Source organism: Aspergillus versicolor (genome assembly GCF_001890125.1).
Source record: "Aspergillus versicolor CBS 583.65 unplaced genomic scaffold ASPVEscaffold_4, whole genome shotgun sequence".
Lineage (NCBI taxonomy): Eukaryota > Fungi > Ascomycota > Eurotiomycetes > Eurotiales > Aspergillaceae > Aspergillus > Aspergillus versicolor.
The window spans coordinates 2,100,756-2,123,073 of record NW_024467527.1 but is presented as its reverse complement, the minus strand read 5'-3'; the positions used below and the strand labels follow the sequence as shown (position 1 = coordinate 2,123,073).

Sequence of the window (22,318 nt, the reverse complement as noted above, 5' to 3'; positions counted from 1 at the left end):
ACGATTCCATCAACACCACCTCTGCCTGCATCGCTGGAAACTCGGCTTTTGGCTTGAAAGAATCAAATTAGAGGAATGCTTTCCAATGTCAGAAAAAGAGACTAAGCCTCCACCTGGCTGCAAAATCCGATTTCGCACCGCACCTCGCCCGAAGCCGACTTTCGACTTTGCCCCGGACCAAGAATGGGTGGGCTCTCGTCGGAAGCGTAAGTACACGGGACCAAAGTATTTATATGGCCGTATACTGAACTTGCTTAGGTCGCTTGACGTATGTTGATATGACACCGCGAGTTTCTGGGGGGTTGTCGAATGAATCTACCGCCCAGAGCCCAGCTGCCTCTCAACCCCCAATCGGGTTGTCATCTCCAGTCGAATCAGCCTCTCCATCAACAAACATCTCCAACCAGACATCGCCTCATATTGAGCAAAAGGATCAGCCCGAGGAGCATCCTGAGCGTGATCCCGGCTTAGCTTCACGCTTTCGCTATCCCATAGGACCCCTTCATGGCTGGTCAGATACTTACTCTGACTCGTCTTCGTCCTATCTCGAGTTCCAAGATGCCTGCTTGATGCGTCACTTCATCGAGAATCTGGCTCCATTGGTATCTTACCACACCCAAACGACCCTGAGAGTTGAGCTGACCGATATAGTTTGACACCAGTGACATGGACCGCCATTTCGCCATTGTTGTCCCCGAGCGGGCCCTGCTGTGTCCGGTGCTCCGATATGCTGTCTACACAGCTTCGGCTGGACACCTTATTCGACTCGCATATTGTAGGGGAGGGAATGGCAATATGGTTTCTGTCGATGGGACAAGACTACCTAATCTTACACCAGATGCAGCTATCCGCTATCACGATATCTGCATTTCACACTTGATTGAGATATCGAAAGATCCCGATGAGGAATATAATGAAGATGTCCTGACGGCTGCCACAATTCTGCGTTTCTACGAGCAAATTGACGGTACGTGCCTTCCGATGCCTTTAAGCGCAGAACTCATGATAGAATGCAGCCCCGTCAACCGGACCTTCCGAGGCATATTTAAATGCAATCCAGTTCATCGTCAACACCCAGAAAGACGAGTCGTTCTACTCCTATCAAACGATTCAAGGCCCACCCCGAGACAGCAGTGTTCACGTCACACCGTCGATATCCCTTCGTCATTCCGCCTGCCTCGCCGCGATGCGCCAAGAGATCTGGAGCGCATTTCTTCACCAGCGCCCATTTCGTCTGCCCGTGTCACCGCACAACGACTACAGTTTATTCGACCCCAACAACGACTTCATCCGGGCCAACCGGATCTTTGTCTGGGTTGCCGACCTGCTGATATTTTGCTTCGGAGACAACCACTTCACGACGGCACAGGAGAAACTGCAACGTTGGAACATGCTCAAAGCCGTCGAACAGAGATGGCAAGATCTAAGACCGCAGCCAATGCGGCCATTCTACTACCGCGAACGAGATCCCAGCTCCGGCCGATTCTTTCCCGAGGTATGGCATGCCAACGCGTGCCAAGTGGCCGGGGCCCAGCACGTCGAGCTAGGCAAGATACTCCTCGCGGTCTCCGATCCAACGAGAACCTCCCGATTAGGAATCGGTGCCATGTCACGAAACAACGCGTTGGCTGAGGAGCTGCGGAGTATCACTCGCCGTCTATGTGGACTGGCGCTTTCCAACCAGAAGTGCCCGTCCGCCATGATCACAGCGATGGTCGCAATTGCGGTTTGCGGGGAGTACTTTACCGACCCTGCTGAGCAGGATGCCCTACTTCAGTTGCTGCATGCCCTCGAGTACGACTATGCATGGCCGACCCAAAGCACTGTTGCCGCGTTGCGCGCGTCCTGGGCACAGAACACGGGGCTCTAGGTGCTATTGACTGTCGGGGAATTCCAATTTCCCGGAATTCAGCCATGACTCGCTTCTCGCATCTGAAAGAGCCGCTGTGATGACCACATGTGGTGTGCCCGACTTGGCTGCTGATGCGGGGAATGCAACCACACGAAGAAAGAAGTGAACAGGTGAGAAAGGCAACAAGGCCCACTGTAATATCATAAGGAATAATTCCCCGCAGTACTTCTTACCCTCTTTTTTTTCACGGGACGCGGGGAACACCTTTGTCAGATCGTCTACCGCGCTGCCGCCGACGAGCAAAACACTTCCCAAATGGGAAACTTTCCTATTTCGGAATGTGGAGATCTGTCTGGCCCGACAGTATCGAGATGCGCATCTATAGAATTCACGATGAGCGGCATATGATGCAGTAAGAGTCCTGACGGCCAATTTATAAATGCTTCATCATGGATCAAGGTCGCAAGCAGAGTATGAGCAGAATTCATCAATCATGTTCGCACCTCTGATTTTTGGCAGTGCGGCCTGGATCGCGGCGACCTACTTCTTCATCCTACCTGTTGTGAACTATTTCTACGATGCGAAAGGCTTCAGAAAGTATAATGATTTCTCACCTTGGTCCCCCTTTACCGACCTGCGACATGTCCTGCTCAGCTCTGGCGGACACCGTTCGCGCGACATATACGAAGCCCACAAGAAATCGCCAATCCTCCGGACTGGTCCAAACTCGCTCTCCTTCGGTGATATTCGCGCTGTGAAGGATCTATACGGACACAGTACGAGGGTTGTCAAGGATAAGAATTACACCATCCTCAGCGGCTCACACACTCAGCTGTTCGATGTTGTTGAAAAGCATGAGCACTCGAGGAAACGTAAAACCCTTTCCGCAGCCTTTGCGATCAAGCACCTCGAGAGATGGGAATTCAAAGTGGCATATAGCGCCAAACGTCTGCTGAACGCCATGGATGCCCATTGCACTGCACCAATGCCGAAAGGGCAAACCATCCCCGACCCCAAGGATGTCACATTCGACTGGGGCATGTGGAGCAACCTGTTCACAATCGAAGCAATCAACAACATCGCCGTATCGTCACAGATGGATCTCCTAGACAAAGGCACCGACGAGGTCACGGCGCAAAAGATGGACGGTACGACTTACACCGCCGGATACCGGTTCTCACGCGACCAACTCGTTCGTGCCCAGTCTGTCTTCGTCTGGGACTACAAGCTCTACCCCTGGCTCGCAAAGCTGTCAAACCTCACCCCAAAATGGCGCAAAATCTGGAAAGACGCCGAACCCTGGGGCGACGTAGTCTACCACCAAGCGGCAACCCGTCTGAAACGCTCCTTCAACGGCGAAAAGCTCGACGACTTCTTCTCCTCCCTCATGGAAGACAAACAGGGTGTCCCGAACAACCTCGAATGGGGCGAGATCATCTCCGAAGTAGGCGCCATCATCAACGCCGGCTCCGACACAACCGCAATCGCCCTAACGCAGGTCCTCGCCTTCCTCCTCCAAAACCCACATACCCTCCAACAACTCCGCGAAGAAGTCGACGCCGTCCTCGACGACGACGAGATCGTGGCGTCCTACGATAAAGTCAAGAACCTACCTTATCTCCGCGCCTGTCTAGACGAGGGTCTCCGCCTCAGCCCACCAACCTCAACCGGCCTCCTCAGACGGACACCACCCGAGGGAGCCTCGATAATGGGCGAATGGATCCCCGGCGACACGACGGTCTCGATGAGCGCGTACGCCACGCACCGCGATCCAACTATCTACCCGGACCCTGAAGAGTTCCGTCCGGAGCGGTGGATGGACGAGGAGGCGCGGAAGCGGATGGAGCCGTACTTCATCCCGTTCTCGACTGGTGCGCGTGGCTGTTTAGGTAGGAACATATCGTACCTTGAGCAAACGGTTGTTCTTGCGTCGATCGTGCACCGGTATGACTTTGCGTTGTCGAGTCCGGAGTGGAAGTTGGATGTGTATGAGGCGTTTAATTTGCTTGTTGGCGATATGCCGGTGAAGATCTGGCGGAGGGATTTGGGTGGGGATGTTGTTGCATAGCTGGATCATTCTCCTGGTCGCTATTTTGTACTTGTTAGCTGTGCAAGGTATATGGCAAGAAGTCTTAGGACCATTCGAGTTGTTGCCACTTGTCAGCAATATTCACCTACTCCCATTGTATATTGCGTATTCCCGTGATGTCAACAGGGTGGCTAGTTCAATGGTATGCATTCCCGTAAAACCATGAATATACTCTCGACATCCTTGCTAAATAACATCCAACGCATAAGCCCTAATACGGCTCTGGCGTCTATGAACCAGCACCAAGACGAGTGGCGTCGGCAGCAGCCAGCCCCAAACGAAGCCCTAATGGTTAAAGTTTATTCTAAAATGCCGTGGTATTTGCCCTTGCGGCTTCCACAATTATGAAGCCTTTTTGGATGCTTATAGGGCTAGGGGTGGCTGTTGTTGGGTCATTTACTGAGCCCTCGGTCGCAAATGTAACAATAACAATAATCAGTTTCAACAAATGCCCACATGTAACAAGAAAAAAAAAAAATACATTAATATACAATTCACCAGATCTCATCATAAGTCGGCAACCTCGCAAGCTCCCCACCATCCTGCCCCGGGTCCAACTCCGGCTCGGGCGCAGAAACCCTCACAACAGCCTCAGCCTGCACCTGGATTTTGGCAAACCCATCATGGATGTACTGGTGATTAAAGACCGCAACAGCGGGACTATGCCTCCGCCCCCGAGAGTCAGTAAAGAACCTCGTCATCGCATCCCGAAGCTGGATGGTAGTCTCCTGCTTCTTGCAATCCTGCGCTAGAGACACCGTCAACTTGGTGACGTCGCGTGGCTTCGCCCCGCCTAATGCTAGGGCTGTTTCCAGGTTCGAGAAAGCGAGTTTCGCCTGCTGTTCGAAGCCCTGCGGGATGGAGTAGATCTGCGAAGAAGTTGGGCGGCGCGGGACTATGAAAGATGTGGAGATGAATGCCATGCTTGGGTTGTCTGGCGGGAAGGGCACGATTGATATGTCGGACTGGGGGAAGATTGTCCTTGCGTTGGGGGTGCTGGCGGTTTGCACCAGGGTGTTGGAGGGTGTACGTGGCATTGTGAGATGTTTCTTGACGAATGCGACGAGAGGATAAGCAGTGTAGTGGGTTCTTTTGCGGAGTGAACGCTGTTTTGTAGCGACTGTGGAGGTGGAGGAGGGGCGAGCGTGGACTGAGCCTTGTTGTCGGCTGTGCTGGCGGTGTTTTAATGTGATTGGTACGTGTCCCCGCACGCGACCGTTACTGGCAATTTAACGTGCAATTTCAACCTTAATTGGCAATATAATGTCAGTGCGCCGTCATATATACGAGCTTTGTGGGGAGCTTGTGCCGGGGAACTTTGTGCCGGTGCGCGTCATAGAATAGGCACAAATACTCGAACTAAGTGTAGGCAGCTCATGACAGATCTGGAAACAATTATATAATTACTTTACAGGCCCAATAGTGGACTCTGTGGCAAAACCTCGTAGTTTGTACAACCTACGCTTTTTGTGCCTGACAGTGGATCGTTTGTAGTCAAGGCTTGTGAGCAGATGTAGAGCATATCTGATATATTGTATTATTTATTAATTATTACTGTACTATAATATTATATTACGCAGACATCCTCGAACGCTGCTGGGCACCAGGCCACTGGTCCGTAGCGGAGTAGCCTTCACTATGCAGCATGTACGTTTCGCGCGCCGCCTTGATTCCCTTATTGACCCTCTTAAGACCGCGGTTAAAATTGATCAAACACAGTATCGAGCAAACCAGTAAGGCCGCTGTGAGTACCAGAGCCACATAAGCAAACAGCTGCATCATGTCCTTCCCGGTCGTGTTGGCCCGCTTTCCACTCCCATTGAGCACGATCAGTCGACTGACGAAGTATGCGACGAGACCCAAGTAGCACACCTGGATATAATTAGTTTCGAAAGTTGATTTGAACTTCAAGGGGGCTTACAATAACTGGAATGATGCCGAGGATGATCTCATGCTGGACAAAGTAGATACCCAGGATCATGACGATGAATGCAGCCGGGATAATGGCCATGGTTAGGCTATACTCTGGCTCTTCGAAGTGGACGTCGATCAGGTTATACTGGACGATGAAGCCAATCAGGAAGAAAAAGTCGAGTTTGATCAGAACCAGGTAGACCTCGTAAGCCATATATCGCATCCTGGTTTCCGAGCTGCCGTGGACACACTTGTAAATAGCCCATGCGTAATCCCGATGCATAAAGTACGCGCAGGGCCAGAGGACAAGAGATGATAAAGCAAGGATAATAGGCACAATAATCTCAGCCGGCTGGATTCGTGGCCATACATTCCGGGTTGTATCGACCAAGGTTGGGAAGTTGAAACGCCCTTCGTACAACCTGGCGGTGGTCTCCTGCATTGTTGTGCACTGTAGACCTGCATAGGCGACAATACACAGATTGGCGATGCATATTGCGAATAGCAAGATGTTGTTCTTGTTGTGGATTGCATCCAGGGCAAGAATGAACTGATAGGCGCAGGCGAAAGCCAAAATGCCCAGGGCGATGGGGATCAGGTAGGACACGGGCACTTGCGTGATGGTCGGGGTTACCCATTTCTGCCATTCCACGAGGATATATCTAGTCTCTGGTTAGAGCGAGTTGTCTGGACAATGGATGGTTATTTACATTTCAAGAGCGATGACAAGGGTGGCTTGTGTGAGAAGGGCGGCACATAACCACCATTCGTTGCGGGAGGTTGGCCTATACATTGTGGCGGGTGAGCCTTGTAATTTCCAAAGAGACCATAGAAGGCCTGAGATTTGCAGACTCTAAATGAACTGGGCTGCGGTCAATTTTAAAGAGAAAACTCTTCAGCCAGCCAGTGGTTGTTGGCATCGGGCCCACTGCCAAATCGGGTAAGCAGACCCTCTTCCAAGCTATACAGCACCCACATGTCTCACCTTACTAACATACTAACTCATCTAGCATGCACTATGAAAGGGAGATGGGATGCGGTTCTCCGCGGCGAGGAAAACGGCCAGCGTGGTTAGGATTTAGCCCCACCTGTTTATTGCCACTAGTTCTTCACGACATATATAGCATGTATTAGCGTGCTTAGGTGGTGGATTCATTCTGTGACCATACAGACCTTCTTCCTGGACATGCCAGTATATAAGCCCTATGAAAGTATCATACTACGGAGGTATAGTTGGACTTGTGCCTAGGGAATGATTAAATTTCGGTCTGTCGTTGCATTGCCCAATCTAGTAAGGTCGTATATTAATGGCATAGGTTCCTTGTTACTATCGCTACGCTGCAAAGGCATATACACAATATCAATCGACAAATGGTAGGGCTTCGAGCCATTGTCCACGCTCTTCCTGATTCCTGGCTTCACGGTCTAGGGATCTCTGTCTCTGTACCCCCTCATCCAGCTGTTTCTTAGACTGTTCATAATCCACATCGCTAACCTTACCATCCCAATGTTTGAAGCACCCAGTGTCGTTAAGAAACGCACCCATGAGCTCAACACCTTGAGCCCACAGATCGCCGTCCTCTTCCTGCTGACAGATTTCTGCGTCCGAGAACTGCAATGGGAAGGGCGACCCGTCGCCTTTCACGCCCAGTATAGATGCCCATTCTTTTTTCACATCTCTCAAGAGACTGCTCAGCAGCGGCTCATAGTCCATCAAAATTAATCCCGCAATCACACTAATTTAATGGGGGAGAGAATTCTGGCCCTGTATTGCTTGAAATACTGTTTTATTACGCTGAAGATACTGTACTCGGTATCAGGGACCGGACCATTGTAATCGAGAAATGCAGGACGGCTGACTGGCATGAACAGCGGACATGCACTGACGGACCGCCAGTTAATAATTCCCACAATCCGGGCTGGCTCTTCAGGGTCCATGAATATATTCTGCGAGTGAAGGTCCCCGTGTCATAAAATAGACACATGGGTGGTGTTGTTTGCTGGGAGAACATGGGATGCTACCTTTAGATAGCCTTCCAATGCGGAGAGCTTTTTAGATAGGGTAGGCTGGTATTGTCTGGCTCCGTAGAAAAGACCTTCAGGCATCAAGGAATTCCTCAGACCAGCCTTTGCGACTTTAATTTCCCTCCACGCAGTACCTATCATATAATCTGTTGCTGTGGACCCTGCCTGTTATGAATAGATTAGCAGAAGATAATATTATCGGACTATTTGCAGACGACTTACACGGCCCATGATTTATACTTAACACGTCTCCTCCGAAGTCAAAAAACGAATAGTGGTTAGTTGGCCTAATGTCAGACACGTCGCTTTGTACTTCCTTGCCAGTTGAATCGATGTATAGGGGTGAGGTACAACCCGAAGAATCCGGAAGGTCGCCTTTATAATACAGCCCGCCGAACTCGGAGAATCTACTGGCAGCTAGAAGTCTCTCAACATCAACAACCTGGTCCAGAATCTGGAATTTCTGCTTTCCTTTCAGGCTGTTCCATACATCAGTGAGAACCACGCCGCCCTGCTTCTCCATTAGACTATATGCAGCCCTGAGAGGATTCTCTGACGCTCTGAAGTAAATCGATTGAGAGCCTCTAGGTCATGTTTTGAATCTGCAATGTTCTGGGCCTCATATCTCTTTGAATTGATGGAACAAAAGGATGATCTGATGAGGGCGTCGTTCTTGATACCATGGCGCGACAGAGTTCCCCTAGAATGTTTCTCGGAGAGGCGAGTTGGATGGCCTTCATATCGATTATTGAACAGGGATGGCGTATCATCTCGATATCCCCAGGATATGGCGCGACATGAGTCGTGAATCAACCACAAGAGTTGGAGTTGGAACCGTATTCAAGCTTGATAGTCCAGACGTTGACGGCGTCCAGTGGAGGAATTGACCGGTGCGCATTGACCTGGTATGCCGCCTCTTGGCAGGGCTGAGCGCATGTTAAATTACTCTGCAGAGGCACCAGCTGTTAATTGGATAAACATGACGGGCAGTGTTGCTGCGCCTCGAAGCACCAATTTCGACAGGGGCATCGACTCTTATTGACCGAGTGTTCCCCATCAATTCTTGCCATGTCGTGTGCCTCAAAATGGTAGAGGGATTGAGAGCCACATTCTGACCATACAGGATCTCAAGATCATGACTGGTAGGTCGATTATACGGCTTCCATTTGCCAACGAGATCGGTGTTGAGTATCCCCACGATACCATCGAAATACCAGCGTTTCGCGGTAATGTTCGGGACAATATCGTCGATCAAGCGGAGGCAGAGAAACTCCTGGTAACCCCCGATACACTCGTGTCAATGCCCCCAGTACCGCGCAAAAAGCGACCATTGTCTCTTCTCGCCTGTTTTCTCTACGCCTTTATTTTGATCTTCTGCTGGAGTATTACAGCTATCTTGTGTGTCCGACCAATGAAAGGCTCGGGCTGGCACGACTCATACGCATCCGTCGGGCCATGTACCTACTCCGAAGCCGGTAATGCGTATGGTTTCGATTGCGATGGTTGGGAAAATATCATGACGCAGGGCCAGCTTGCAGCGAATGACCGATGGAGACGCACTGTCCGGGTCCTGGGTACTATCATGTCTGTCGCTGCCATCCCTGTGTCTTCGGCGCTGTGCGCTCGGGGTGCGGTGGCGTACATTCAGAACAGATATTCCGGCGAATTTCCATTCAGCAAGGTAATGGCTCTTGCTGATCGGGGGTGGATCAATCCGACGACCATGGGTCATGCGCTGTTCGCCCGCGATAGACGGAAGTACCTTAGCTGGTATCTGATTGTTTCCCTTTGTATCTGTGCCCTCGGTAAGTACATGGATACGTTATCCTTTGCTGCTGCACTTGAGTGAGCACTCATGCTATTAATAGGAGCATTGATCTGGCCCCTGCAGGAGCTCCTCTTAACACAGAAAAGCGTGCAGCTCTTGGTTGTTGAACATGAAGGCGCCCCAAGCCCATCATCATACGTCCCAGATGCAGACATCGCCGGGTTATCGCAGGTCAACTCAACTTATGCCATAGGCGCCACCAGAGCTGCGATCGATACGGCTGAGTACTGGGATAGCCAGCCCAATATATGGCGCGACCCGGAAAATGCATGCAACCAAGCAGGTACCTGGGGTCGGTCCTGTATAAGAGATCCTCAGAAAGGTGGAACGTTCATCTTTCCACTATTGGGAAACAGTACCTTTGTTTCAAACCTCGCTAGTACGTTGAATACGGGACTGGCAGTGAACCATGCGTTTCGATTCAACTCTTCTGTTGACTGCGAAACTGTGCCGGAAAGTACCTATCCTGAACCATGCTCAGGCTTCACTGCATCCACCACGCTCAGCCCGGACTCTGAGTCCGGGGACCAAATATTCAAGGTCTGCGTCCCTGGGAATGTCAGCAAGTTCCCCTGGAACGTGACGCGAAACCGGCAGGATATAAGCGAAGAGTTATATTTCCATTTCAATTCCGCTGGTGTGTCTGCTCTTTCAAATGCCAGCTCTAGCCTTACACGGCGGTGCACCGCAAACACAACGGCAGGTTACTTCCAGCTGCCGAACAATCATAACTCTACATTTGGGCCCGTACTGGAGGAGTTTGACCTGGCACTTAGTGCGGACACACGAATGGCGTTTCCTCCGAAAGGAACATCCTCAAGCAACTATCCGCCTGAGAAGCTATTAGGGTACGTATCCTCCCTTCTTCCATTTTACACCACTCTAACCATGTAATCATAATGGTGCAGACATGCCTACCCCATCCCAGACCCGCCAGAGTCTCCGGCTCTAGGTCCGCTGTTAACAGCTGCATTGAGTCTCTTCGGTCCATCGACTTTCTTCTCCACCCGAGCAAACACGAGCGGATCTGAAAACACATCCACAACCCCAGACTGCACCGACCCCATCCCTCTCTACTACGTCGCTTCGCCCACCTTCGGTTCAGCCGGACCAGAATACGCAGAACTCCCTCGGTGTGCCTCAACCTCACAATCTGCCTACAACACCGATCTCAGAGCCTGGCTAGGCGCCCTGTTTCTTCTAGACTCAACAGAAAACTATAAATTCCGCGCTAGAGACGCATTCACACAGGCCGTTTTCTTTGCAAACAAGGCGAATCTAGCTCAGGCGGCGTCGATTCCGGACTATCGCCGGATTATTCCGTTGGATGAAGGTGTTCAAGTTGAGAGGTTGTATATGGCTCCGGCAGGTATTGCGGTATTGTCTGTAATTATTGGGTTGCATTTGTTGGGGCTGATATGGGTGTCGATTTATTCGGCGTGGGTTCCGACTTGGACGGAGGTGTTGGATGCTTTGGCGGTTGCGAGGTTGAGCCATTAATTTATATACACCTCACCCATAAGGATTTTGATGATATTATGATATTAGTGTGGGCGGGGTGAATGATACTTCCCTGCTTCATATTCAACTATCTATTGAACAACCTGGTACAGGCCAGTATCAAGCAAGATCTTCGATATCGATAACCCATGGGCAGTTCTGTAAGAGGCTAGTGCAGAGCCCAGTCCAGCCAATCAGTAAAGACGGTTCTGGATCACGTGGCACTTGACACAAAGTGGGGCCAACGGATGGACCGATTGGGAAAAGCACCTCCATCCTGCAACTCCCAGTCATCCTCGAGTATGCATCGGGGAAAGGTCCAGCCAGTCAAGGCTGCATGTCTTGCATGGTAGGCTTCATCCAACCCGTATCCTGCAGACCTTCTAATACCTATCCTGCACCAGCCGTGCCTCCAAAACCCGCTGCGATGGGCAAAATCCTTGTTCGCCGGTATGTAGTCTAACCTCCCTCGTCGAGGATTATCTGCAGCTGGCTAACCCATGTAACTGGAATACAAAGTGTACTCAGAGGAGTCGCGGCTGTGTCTACAAGCCCAGTCGCCGTGGTGGTCCTCGGTACAAGCCTCACCGTAAAGACCCTCAGGACACAGATATGGATCGTTCGACATCATCTCAGCTTTCTCCAGTGTCTAGAATGGGAAGTGAAATGCCGCAGATCGATGGAACTTCAAATTTTGCCAACTTGAATTCCAGCGAACTGTTTGGTCGACGTCTCGCCTCTATGAATGCGCTGCTTTCCCCAGCGTCCTTGCAGCCGGACCTCAGTATGGCCCATGACTTTTTATGGGATCCTCAAACTTCGCAGACTCCCAGTAGCACGGACGGGCCTTTGGTTCGGGTTTACACCTCTGAAAGGGAGATGTAAGTTTTGGACGTAAGACAAACAGCCCTCCCGCTAACAATAGGGTAGAATCAATGCGTACTATACTCACCTTCACCACTATCTGCCCCTGCTGCCGCCCCCTTTGACACCGCCAGAGTATCACGACCGGCCAAGGCTCATAAGTCCACCACTGACAGAGACCTTTACTGTCAACCAGTTGAGTCTACCATACTGGCCAACTACCTCCTTGGGTCTAGCTTTTTCTGCGATTCTGGCCTTGATCCCACCCCCTCAAGACTCGGCGCCATTGCAGGAATCGAATATTACGCTCCGGCGTGCCTTTGCCCAATTATACGCTCAGAATGCCCTGGAAATGGTCGAGAAAGAGGTTGATGCCATGGGGCAATCTAATGCTAACCGTGTCCCGACAACGAATTTGGACGAAGTCCACCCCGACCTACCCGCGCAACTATACCCCGTCTTGGCTTTAGTGGTGCTGAGCATATACGAGTATTCTCACCGGGGAAATATACCTCGCATGCGTGCCCGCGCGAATCAGGCTCTTACTATGGCTATGGACATCTCTATTCACAACCTCGGCCATAACGCACCGGAGGCGTCTAGGCGAGCATGGTGGTCTACTGTTAGTCTAAGCTCCTTTCACTGGTCTATTCTGTTTACTAACTGCCCCTAGGTTGTAATGTCATACATGTCATCCATTGCACAGACAACTGTATGTACCAAATGCTGACGTCCCTGAATTTAGCTTCTGACTACATTCTAGCTTCCAGTCATCCCAACTTCTGACCCCAGAATCACCACTGCATATCCAACCATTAAAGGTGCCTCAGTGGACCCGGAGGAATCCCATGTGAGTTCCAACCTCTCCGCAACTCCTATCGATCTGTACAAGCTCTAACTATACCAGCCGTGGGCTGCCTTGGTACGCGCGTGGAATGTATTGCTTCCGTGATCGAAATTCTTAAAATGGTCGAGTCCGATATGGAACGACCTGGGGGAGATAATCATCTACAACTAGAGATATCCAACCTTGATTCACATATTGTCAGTTTGTCTATGCAAACGGACTCATATATCGACATCACGCAGCAAGACAACGTCGAGGACCGCGCTGGGATGGCACTAGGCGTCATAGCAAACCTTCTAACGCATTCGTGAGTTCCTTTCCCTTTCCGCTTTCACCATCTCGTTAACATCTCCTTAAGAGCACGGATCAGATTACACCGTATTCAGGCCTTCTCAAACGTTCCCCTCTTCGTCGAACAGCACTGCGACATCGATGGCCTCATGGTAAACGGGGAGATTTCACTGACTCCTAAGTCTCCAACGGGCTCGTCCTCGTCCCCATTCACCATCCAGGAAGCGACTATCGCCTGTCTAAAGTCATCGCTAGGGGTTGCCCGAGCCTTCAGGAGTCTCTCTGAAGGGCTTTGTCCGTTAAATATTCACAATTCCCCAGCCCAAGTCGATAAGTCCACAATACCACCGACGACCGCTGCTAACGAAATATCCGGCTCGCTATCCTACTTCCGCTGCGCGGGGATGCAAGCCTGCTACTCTCTGTTCATGATCCTGCACCAGCTCCAAGCCGCCATAGCATCAGATAGTCTCTCCAGCTGCTATTATTTATTTGGACTGTCAGAGCCCGTGACGGAATATCAGGATGCGCGGAGGCTTATGGAAGAAGCGCGCCATGGGATTGAATGTATGCGGGCCTCGTTAAAGACAGATTCGGGCTTTGAGGCTATTGCTTCTATGAGCCGGGAGGTTGATACTGCGTATAGCTGTTTCTTTAGTACTTGAATGAGCTTAACACTTTCTTCATCAACATATAAAGCCATTCCCGAGTAATATGTAGTGCAGATGTAATATTTACATCCAATAGGGTGTTCGGAGTCTGGAATGTGTAGATGAATCAGATAAAAAGGTGTTGGTTTATTCCGCGTCGTTCAATAGCGAGCCATCTGACGGGATTAGTGATTGTCCAGCCTGAATGCTATCAACGGCCTTCTCCTGCTTTCAAGCAGTTGCATCATACATCCAGACTGGACAACGGGATCCAGGATATCAATCCCTCGTGTCCCAATCAAGACTAAATATAGACGCGGATCGGGCACCAGATCTCGGTTCGGGGAGATCAACTCCGAGATTACAGTCGTTCATCAATGTTGCAATACGAAGTCCGAAGGTATAAGACCTAGGGACGACCCATGCAGCAATTTGGCTTGTTGCCTGCGCACTTTCCATTTGGATCTCTTGAATCTATATTTTCACAATGAAACTTACCCCTACTGCTGTGCTGTTACTTGGCGCCTTAGCCAAATACAGTCTGGGCCAGTCAGGGCACAATGCCGACCTCTGTGTATGTACTTGTCCCTTAATAAAGTGCCAACTCTGCCTTCCGCTGACGAGATTTGATCTACGAGATAGTGCGCCTTTCTAAGTAACAGCACTATCGGCGATAGAATTGCCTTCCCCAACTCCACAGCGTACGAGGACTCCGTCCACTCCTACTTTGGCGTGAACGCCCAGCTAGAACCTAACTGTATTGTGCAACCACTTTCTGCTCAAGATGTATCAGCAGCCGTGAAAACTCTCACAACCTCTGACGCGGGGCCCTGCTTCTTCGCCATTCGCAGCGGCGGGCACACAACGTCCGTCGGTGCCTCCAACATCTCCCCGGGCGTCACAATCGATCTCTCACTACTAAACAACACCACGTACAACGCCGACATAGGCACCGCATTTATCCAACCGGGAGCGCGCTGGGCGTCCGTATTCGAGACTCTGCTTCCCCTCAATGTTACAGTCCCTGGTGGCCGGACTGCACCTGTTGGTGTTGGGGGATTTCTGACAGGTGGTGGGAACTCCTTCTACGCTGCACGTGTCGGATTAAGCTGTGACAATATCCAGAGCTACGAGGTTGTCCTGGCTAGTGGCGAGATTATCAACGTGAGCCGCGATTCACACGCAGATCTATTTAAAGCATTGAAAGGCGGCTCGAGCAATTTCGGTATTGTCACTCAGTTCGAACTAAAGGCTTTTCCGTCAGAGGGGATGTGGGGTGGGATCGTTGTCTACAACATCTCGGCTACGAATGAGTATCTTAGCGCGGCGAGCAATTTTATTGACAATATCCCGAATGACCCCTATGCCTCGTGGATTGGCATGTTCGGCTATAATTCTACGACTGACCAGACTACGATATTTACGCCGCTCGATTATACAAAGCCTGTGGAAAGGCCTGATGCATTCAGTGACTTTTACGCGATTCCTAATATCTCGGATACGTTGAGATTCTCAAACGTACTGGAGTTGACAACTGAAAATTCCCAGGCCCAGGGGTATCGGTAAGGTCAATCCCTTTCCAGAAATTTTCATCCCAGTCCCTAGAGCCACGGATTGATAATGTGTGACAACAGAAACATTCTCCAAACCGGAACATATCTGAACAGGGAAGATGTCCTCCACAAGGTCGTCGACATCCTGAACCGACAAATCGAACAAGCCAAGGTGTCCGCACAGGGAACAGACTTCGCGCCTATGGTTATCATCCAGCCGTGGATCCCTCTATTCTGGAAGGATAGTGAAGACCGTGGTGGAAATGTCCTGGGTTTGGAACGGTTTACGGAGAATTTGTTCAGTATGTTACCCTTTTCAATTAACTGACTGCGCCTCCTCTCGATTATCCCCTCTCAGTCAATTTTCATCTCCAACTGACCCAAAACAGTGGTCCTGTGGGATTACTCCTGGGACAATGAAGCAGACGATGACCTCTTCTACAAGCTCGCCGAGTCCGCGCAGGCGGAAATTGATGAGTATGCGCAATCTGTTGGTGCTTACACCGACTTCATCTACTTAAACTACGCCAACGGTACGCAAACCCCGCTACAGGGGTATGGAGCCGATAACTTGGCGTTTATTGCGCAGGTTGCGGACAAATATGATCCTGAGGGCGTTTTCCAGACGCTCGTCCCTGGGGGGTTTAAGATCTCGAAAGGGTGAGAGTGAGATTTTTGTTCAGGATATCCTTGAGCATGCGAGCGTTTGAGATTTCTGCAGGGGCCGGAAGTATCAGAAGAAGTGAAAGTGACTTGTTGTACTGGATGCAAGCGCAATCTTGTGCTGGACCTGGTAGCCCAAAAACAGTTATTTTTCAGATGTACCCAACGCCCTGCCTCATGTCTTGTTGTCGTCTGTACGTAATTCCGGTACCCAAAGTCCCGGTGGCGAAGAGCTTCTTTCGATAACCTGAAGTACGTAAGGTTGGATTAGAGTTAAAGAATTCTTCAGAATAGCCTGCATGTAAAACGCATCCTAGGCGGAGCAATCTGCCACTGTTGGCATCTTCCTTCTAAAGCCCTCATACTAGTAGAACTCACTACCTGATCGTGCCAAAGCGTTCCCTTGCTTAGGCAGTATGTCGCCCAAGTCTTGCCCTTGCTTGGGCGATATGTAACCTAAGTGCTCCCCTCATTTGGGCGGTAGGTTTGGAAATGATCTAACTGGCAGTTCATACTTCCGTCATTAGGCATGAGCATATTACTTAGTCGATATCGATTATACGGAACTGTATAGGCAGGGGCGCGATGGACATGGCAGCGCAGGACCTACGGAAGACAAATAATAGACTAAAAGTGCTGGTATTATACGGCAGTCTTCAGCGAAGGTCTTACTCTCGCCTGGTAGCGCTGGAAGCCAGCAGGATTCTCTTTCGGTTGGGATGCGATGTGCGCGTGTTTAATCCGGACGGATTACCAGTAAAGAATGACAACGATCACGGGCATCCCAAGGTACAGTAGCTCAGGGAGATGAGCAAGTGGAGCGACGGACATGTTTGGGTATCGCCTGAACAGCACGGAAATTTGGTTCGCCTTGCTACGCTACGCCCCCACCATGGTGTATTGGTATGTCACCACTAACAACTGCAGACTGCCGTCTTCAAAAATCAGATTGACTGGATTCCGCTGACTACAGGTAGCGTGCGTCCCACACAAGGCCGTACTCGTGCCATCGCTCAGGTGTGCGGTGGATCGCAATCATTTAACGCGGTTATCTCTCTTGGTATCCTTGGCCGGTGGATGCGGATGTTTACTATCCCAAATCAGTCCTCTTTCCCTAGAGCATACACGCAGTTTCCTGGCGAAGGTCAACCAGGAGATGAGAGGCTCATGCCTAGTAGTAATAGGGACCGGCTAGTGGGTTGTATGGAGGAGTTTGTAAAATATACTATCCTCATGCGGCCTCACCTGGGGCTTTTTGGTGATCGATTCAGCGAGAGAGAAGAGAAGAGGGTCAAACAGGAGAAGATAAAGCAAGCAATAGCGAATCAGCATTAACTCTAAGGAACGGAATTCTGCCATGCTCATTGCGCAGGTAGGATTGCAGTTTTTCAGGATGATATAACTTATATGTTTATTCATTGTCAGCCACCTTGAGCGATGGGTAGTTATAGAGGACGAGCAATCACCAAGTATCATGGCTGATAGTCTACTGCAGTTTCTGTTATTAAAAATAGACGCATTCTGTGCGCCTTTCCATCTAACTCTGGAGAAACGGGTGGAGGGTCACAACAGCAATTAATATCTTGTCTTTATAGTTGCTAACAGTACATGTCCACAACCCAAACGCTTCAAAGATCAGTCCTTCCAACCAAGCCGCTTGGCAATTGGCCTAGCAACATAAACAAGGCCCAACAAAACAGGAACCTCGATTAAAGGACCAACAGTCGACGCCAAAGCCTGGTTGCTATTCGCCCCGAAGGTTGCGACAGCGACAGCTATAGCAAGCTCAAAGTTGTTACTCGCCGCAGTGAAACTCTGTGTAGCAGCCAGCTTATACCCAAACCCAAGCTTCCAAGTGACAAAGAGGGTCATGAAGAAGATCAGGACAAAATAAACTATAAGAGGCGCGGCGACTCTGACCACAGAAACAATCTGGTGAACCACCTGACGGCCCTGTGATGCGAATAAGATAAGGATTGTAAACAGAAGCCCAATCAGTGACCAGGGGCCGATCCACTTAAGAAACACCCTGTCGTACCAATCAGGGCTGATCAGAGTGCGAACTCCGAAGCGAGTCACGATAGCCGCTCCAAGTGGGATTCCAAGGAAGACCGCAACACTTTTAGCTGCGGTACTGTAAGAGAGATCAATATTATCTCCGCCGCTGATAACCTGGATGAAGAATATGGCCATGGGTGCAAAGAGTACCATCTGCAGGAGCGAATTGACGGCAACGAGGATTGCGCAATAGTCGTTGTCGCCACCAGCCAGTCCTGTCCAGATCAAGACCTATGCATGTCAGTTAACAGTGTGGCAGATTGGCTCATTGAGATGAAACCTACCATCGCAATACATCGTGCTAGGCCTACTAGAATGAGGCCCTGGCGGAGCTCAGGTTCGTCTGGGAGGAAGGCCCAAGCTAACGCCAACTTCAAGAGAATATCAGCTACGCGATGAGTAAACGTCAGAGGAAGGTGCATTGCCTACCATCATGAAAGGGGCAATGATCCAGTTGACAATAATACTGAAGCCAATTTGGATCCAGATCTCTCGAGTGGAGAAGACGCGATGAAGGGTCTCGTATCTCACTTTACAGAGAATAGGGTACATCATCACCAGGAGGCCAACAGCTATTATTCACGTTAAACAGAGGCATCCCAGAGAAGTATCAAAAAAAGCCACATACCAATGGGCACTGAGACGTCGACGAAAGTCCCTCGTTGCAAGGCGGGACCAGTGTTTGGGACAAAATTGCCTAGGATGATTCCAATGGCCATTGCTAGAAAAATCCATAATGCTAGGAAGCGGTCTAAAATCCCCAGACCCTTGAACGCCGATTGCTTGGTGCAGGAGCTTTGTTGAGGCTCCTGATGAGCCTGCTTCTCAACGTCACTAGGGTGGACATGTTGATGGCTCATGGGCTGGTTGGCTCCTTCTGGCTGAGAGGCTGCGGTTTCCATTTCGTGCTTCAGCGGAAGTAAATGTATGTAAAGATCATACAAGGATTGAGAGAGCTTCCAGGGCAAATAGTTATTCCTGTACTCAGGGAAAAAGGGCCGGAGAAAGTGTTGCCGAGGAAGACTCAACGTCGAGCCAAAAGGCTCTTGTTATATAGGCAATTGAGGCGGCAGACAAGAGTTTCCAGCTCTTTTCTGGGTCCTTCCGCTGGCGGAGTGATCATCTCCCGCAGGAGATCACTCCTTGCTGTTGGTTGGCTGGCCGTCAATTGCCTCCACTGCCTTGCAAGGAAAACTTTCGCACCGCCCCTGTCAGCCAATAGAAGTCGGTCTGTGACATTCCCGTGCTTTTGCCTTTATAGGTCTTTTGGCACGTGCTGTTGCAGAGCTGCTGGATTGACCAATACTGCCAGTGTGAAAGCCCTGTCATAGCCGACCAAAGACCCTCTCACCGGTTGAATGACTTGTTGGGGGTTTGGTCCAATCAAGGTGGCGAAGTGACATATTGAATCAAGAGCAGGCCATTGAAGCGTGGGAGAATGGAGTGATAAATAGTTCGCTCACTTGGAAGCTGCTTGCGGCGTCGACCTTATACAGAGCTCTAAATCTGCGTTTCCAAGACATCCAGCCCCCTCCATACTGCATGTGAGTTATTCTATCCATGCGCTGCCTACCCCCTCTCACAGAATTAATCAATACTAGAACTTCAATTAGCCAGCCCAACAACAACAATGAGCGACAAGCCCAGTGTCTTATTTGTCTGCGTTCACAACGCTGGCCGCTCCCAAATGGCTGTAGGCTATCTCACTCATCTCGCGGGCGACACAATCGAGGTCCGTTCAGCCGGTTCCGCTCCGGCCAGCTCTATCAACCCCAAAGTCGTGGAAGCAATGCTTGAAGAAGGCATCAACCTTGCCGACCAGATACCGAAAGTCCTCACCACCGACGCCGTCCAACGCAGTGATGTTGTTATCACCATGGGCTGCGGTGACGCTTGTCCCTTTTACCCGGGCAAGCGGTATCTTGATTGGAAGCTGGACGATCCCGCCGGCCAAGGGCTCGATGCTGTACGACCTGTTAGGAATGAAGTGCGTCGTCTCGTGGAGGAACTTATCAAGGAACTTCGTCCCTCTCTGCAAGAATAGGCCAACACATTTGTTTTAGTCAATCGTTATGTGGTGGCTAGGTGTACGGGAAACGCTGCTCCGGTAGTTTACTTGAAGATTGGCCGGTTCACGCTCCATTGCTAGTCTACTAGTAAGTTCATATGACCTCCGAGAAGCGCGGAGGTTCGTTATCGACGTATCATTGGCCTGTCTCACATATAAGGCCTGGACTTGCAGTTGTCCACTCTGCTGCGCAGCTTCTTGAAGTAACATGGGGTATGCCGGAGGTCTTGTAGCAGTCCCGCGAAGTCCTTTACGACAACAACTATAGGGATTGTAATGAAAAGTAAGATTAATCCAGCGCACTCAGGCATTCCGACTTAACCATATATAGTCTTGAGGCTCACTGCGTGGCTATCCGAGCCAGCGGCCAACCATTCTTCGAGTACCAATCTCCTGAATAATATAATTTCAATCAAACAATACAGCATGTGGCGGTCAGCCATATCGAGGCGGCCGGACCTGCATTAAACCGATCAGAGAGGCTAATGCAAGGCTAGAAGTCACGTACATTGTCTTGCGCAAGAACAGTAATCGGGCCTTTACAAGGGCCCGGTCTCTCAGGGCCTTAAGCGCTGTCTGCTTCTGAAGGCTCTGGATAGACCACCTGCAGGGGTATCTCCAGCAAAGCATGTTCGATTTTAACTCCTAATAGCTGAACTTAGACGCGTAATGTATATGACCTTGCAAGTAGAGTGCTGCAAAACGTTGGCAGCAAAGCCTCCTGTAGCTTGAACGGGACTAGGACCGTGGTTTCCCAATGTCCTACCTCGGTCTTGTCTTTGGTGTCTAAGGAACTCAGCATTAATGCTGATGGCTTGCTACTGCGGAGCCTGGAATACCTGATGTTGCTCTGTCTCGTTCCCCCTCTCTTCCGAACTCATTCACTGTAGGACTTTTCGAGGAAGGAGTCTGAATAGACCGACCTATTAATAATAGAGCTAGTATTTAAAGCTGCCCGTTATTATACAGCACGGTGGATACAAAACCAGATTTTTCTTTATTTATCAAGGGCACCTCGGCTGGTCGAGGTTGGCTTTAGTGTGTTATAGTCATGACCTACTGCCCCCGATCGTGTGAGTAGAGGAGCTCGGAAAGTAGTTGCTTTTGCTCTCTTCTTGCTTATTTTCAAAGTGAGGCGATAGTTCGTTCGTTAAACGATTGCCCAAGGTTGAACCGTCTCATAACTTTCAAAGAGGTCTTCTCTTTCAACACTGTTATGTGGGGGTAAATTTCTCATACAGAAAACGGATTCAAATGTCCATCCAAATGAAGAGTGATATACTTGATATCAAGATCATCAGAGCTGCTTCCAGCGCCATCCTTTGTTTGTTAACTATTGACCCTTGGGCGATTTTGCCTAGAAAACACGTCCACGGAAGTAGTCACAATGAGGAGTGCCACTTCCACAGAACCAAGCCCAAGCCACAGGAAGTAACCAGTGAGGCAGACCGAGCTGTCACTAGAGAGGCGACAGAACAACATCGGAGCCGTGGGTCCCAACGGCATAGCTCTTCCAGCCTGCTTTCGGCAGATCAATGTCTGGGTCTCCTAACAAGAACCTCATGAACACTCCATGAGTTACAACCACAACGTCCGTCCGTCCTTGCTGTTGAAGATCTTCGCAAATTGTGGCAATACGAGATCTTACCCTCCGTGCCCGCTCCTCCACAGCTTCGATGGCGGGAGAATATAGGTCCTCTTTCACTTGCCAGCCCTGAGCCAAATCCTGGAAACCTAGTCTTGGAAAAGCCGCTTCCAGGACCCTAGTTGGGGACCCGGTATCACAGGGAAGAGCACTTCTCTCTTGTAAATCTGGGTCCAAGAAAAGGATTGCCCCATTCTGCGCTCCATGCCCAGACTCTGGGTCGAAATACCGTTTATCAAGGATGTGTGGAAAAGCAGTGAGGGTGGTTTGGACAGCTCGTTTAAGTGGAGAGGTGATGACAACACCCACCTGAGGGGCGGGGGGAAATAGCTGGCCGAGCTCTGTGGCCTGCTGAAGGCCAAGAGGGGTCAACTCAGGATCCAACTGAGAGAAGTCATGAGTGACATTGTGGACCGATTCTGCGTGGCGGACGAGATGGACCTTCGAGGCCATATTGAGGAACAAAGGTGC

General features: G+C 50.3%; 13 protein-coding genes across 13 annotated transcripts; 8 read left to right on the top strand and 5 right to left on the bottom strand.

The window, feature by feature from the left end:
• Positions 1-85: 85 nt before the first annotated feature.
• On the top strand, positions 86-1,870 carry ASPVEDRAFT_28440 (uncharacterized protein; the record flags this gene model as incomplete). Its single annotated transcript, XM_040810110.1, has 4 exons — positions 86-206; positions 259-602; positions 652-967; positions 1,017-1,870. The coding sequence occupies 4 exons, from the start codon at positions 86-88 to the stop codon at positions 1,868-1,870; spliced, it is 1,635 nt and encodes a 544-aa protein (XP_040667564.1).
• A 475-nt stretch (positions 1,871-2,345) lies between these two features.
• ASPVEDRAFT_130929 (cytochrome P450) lies at positions 2,346-3,920 on the top strand (the record flags this gene model as incomplete). The annotated part of the gene is made up of 1 exon (XM_040806769.1): positions 2,346-3,920. The coding sequence occupies one exon, from the start codon at positions 2,346-2,348 to the stop codon at positions 3,918-3,920; it is 1,575 nt and encodes a 524-aa protein (XP_040667563.1).
• Positions 3,921-4,003: 83 nt separating this feature from the next.
• On the top strand, positions 4,004-4,362 carry ASPVEDRAFT_651314 (uncharacterized protein). The gene has a single exon (XM_040815770.1). It carries the CDS (start codon positions 4,086-4,088, stop codon positions 4,287-4,289), a length of 204 nt encoding a protein of 67 aa, XP_040667562.1. The 5' UTR covers positions 4,004-4,085; the 3' UTR covers positions 4,290-4,362.
• ASPVEDRAFT_651331 (uncharacterized protein) lies at positions 4,204-5,287 on the bottom strand. The gene has a single exon (XM_040815771.1). It carries the CDS (start codon positions 4,976-4,978, stop codon positions 4,436-4,438), a length of 543 nt encoding a protein of 180 aa, XP_040667561.1. The 5' UTR covers positions 4,979-5,287; the 3' UTR covers positions 4,204-4,435.
• Positions 5,288-5,513: 226 nt separating this feature from the next.
• ASPVEDRAFT_83323 (uncharacterized protein) lies at positions 5,514-6,648 on the bottom strand (the record flags this gene model as incomplete). The annotated part of the gene is made up of 3 exons (XM_040817358.1): positions 5,514-5,813; positions 5,863-6,517; positions 6,566-6,648. 3 exons carry the CDS (start codon positions 6,646-6,648, stop codon positions 5,514-5,516), a joined length of 1,038 nt encoding a protein of 345 aa, XP_040667560.1.
• Positions 6,649-7,215: 567 nt separating this feature from the next.
• On the bottom strand, positions 7,216-8,111 carry ASPVEDRAFT_28436 (uncharacterized protein; the record flags this gene model as incomplete). The annotated part of the gene is made up of 4 exons (XM_040810109.1): positions 7,216-7,591; positions 7,666-7,802; positions 7,878-8,045; positions 8,103-8,111. The coding sequence occupies 4 exons, from the start codon at positions 8,109-8,111 to the stop codon at positions 7,216-7,218; spliced, it is 690 nt and encodes a 229-aa protein (XP_040667559.1).
• A 1,069-nt stretch (positions 8,112-9,180) lies between these two features.
• Positions 9,181-11,208, top strand: ASPVEDRAFT_130300 (uncharacterized protein; the record flags this gene model as incomplete). Its single annotated transcript, XM_040806707.1, has 3 exons — positions 9,181-9,685; positions 9,749-10,556; positions 10,617-11,208. The coding sequence occupies 3 exons, from the start codon at positions 9,181-9,183 to the stop codon at positions 11,206-11,208; spliced, it is 1,905 nt and encodes a 634-aa protein (XP_040667558.1).
• A 279-nt stretch (positions 11,209-11,487) lies between these two features.
• ASPVEDRAFT_71804 (Zn(II)2Cys6 transcription factor) lies at positions 11,488-13,895 on the top strand. The gene is made up of 9 exons (XM_040816136.1): positions 11,488-11,557; positions 11,613-11,658; positions 11,728-12,089; positions 12,139-12,694; positions 12,746-12,784; positions 12,836-12,922; positions 12,980-12,994; positions 13,048-13,226; positions 13,278-13,895. The coding sequence occupies exons 1-9, from the start codon at positions 11,511-11,513 to the stop codon at positions 13,873-13,875; spliced, it is 1,929 nt and encodes a 642-aa protein (XP_040667557.1). The 5' UTR covers positions 11,488-11,510; the 3' UTR covers positions 13,876-13,895.
• Positions 13,896-14,347: 452 nt separating this feature from the next.
• On the top strand, positions 14,348-16,299 carry ASPVEDRAFT_887168 (FAD-binding oxidoreductase; the record flags this gene model as incomplete). Its single annotated transcript, XM_040818393.1, has 4 exons — positions 14,348-14,434; positions 14,503-15,422; positions 15,495-15,715; positions 15,803-16,299. The coding sequence occupies 4 exons, from the start codon at positions 14,348-14,350 to the stop codon at positions 16,075-16,077; spliced, it is 1,503 nt and encodes a 500-aa protein (XP_040667556.1). The 3' UTR covers positions 16,078-16,299.
• A 362-nt stretch (positions 16,300-16,661) lies between these two features.
• Positions 16,662-17,411, top strand: ASPVEDRAFT_52663 (uncharacterized protein; the record flags this gene model as incomplete). The annotated part of the gene is made up of 3 exons (XM_040814676.1): positions 16,662-16,832; positions 16,875-16,940; positions 17,004-17,411. The coding sequence occupies 3 exons, from the start codon at positions 16,662-16,664 to the stop codon at positions 17,409-17,411; spliced, it is 645 nt and encodes a 214-aa protein (XP_040667555.1).
• A 222-nt stretch (positions 17,412-17,633) lies between these two features.
• Positions 17,634-19,194, bottom strand: ASPVEDRAFT_192081 (arsenic resistance protein). The gene is made up of 4 exons (XM_040809105.1): positions 18,763-19,194; positions 18,564-18,706; positions 18,419-18,505; positions 17,634-18,365 (listed from the first exon to the last, which is right to left on the bottom strand). Exons 1-4 carry the CDS (start codon positions 19,034-19,036, stop codon positions 17,712-17,714), a joined length of 1,158 nt encoding a protein of 385 aa, XP_040667554.1. The 5' UTR covers positions 19,037-19,194; the 3' UTR covers positions 17,634-17,711.
• A 284-nt stretch (positions 19,195-19,478) lies between these two features.
• ASPVEDRAFT_150573 (arsenate reductase ArsC) lies at positions 19,479-20,178 on the top strand (the record flags this gene model as incomplete). Its single annotated transcript, XM_040808242.1, has 2 exons — positions 19,479-19,678; positions 19,736-20,178. The coding sequence occupies exon 2, from the start codon at positions 19,765-19,767 to the stop codon at positions 20,176-20,178; it is 414 nt and encodes a 137-aa protein (XP_040667553.1). The 5' UTR covers positions 19,479-19,678; positions 19,736-19,764.
• A 1,483-nt stretch (positions 20,179-21,661) lies between these two features.
• Positions 21,662-22,300, bottom strand: ASPVEDRAFT_130993 (histidine phosphatase family protein; the record flags this gene model as incomplete). The annotated part of the gene is made up of 1 exon (XM_040806774.1): positions 21,662-22,300. The coding sequence occupies one exon, from the start codon at positions 22,298-22,300 to the stop codon at positions 21,662-21,664; it is 639 nt and encodes a 212-aa protein (XP_040667552.1).
• Positions 22,301-22,318: the final 18 nt, after the last annotated feature.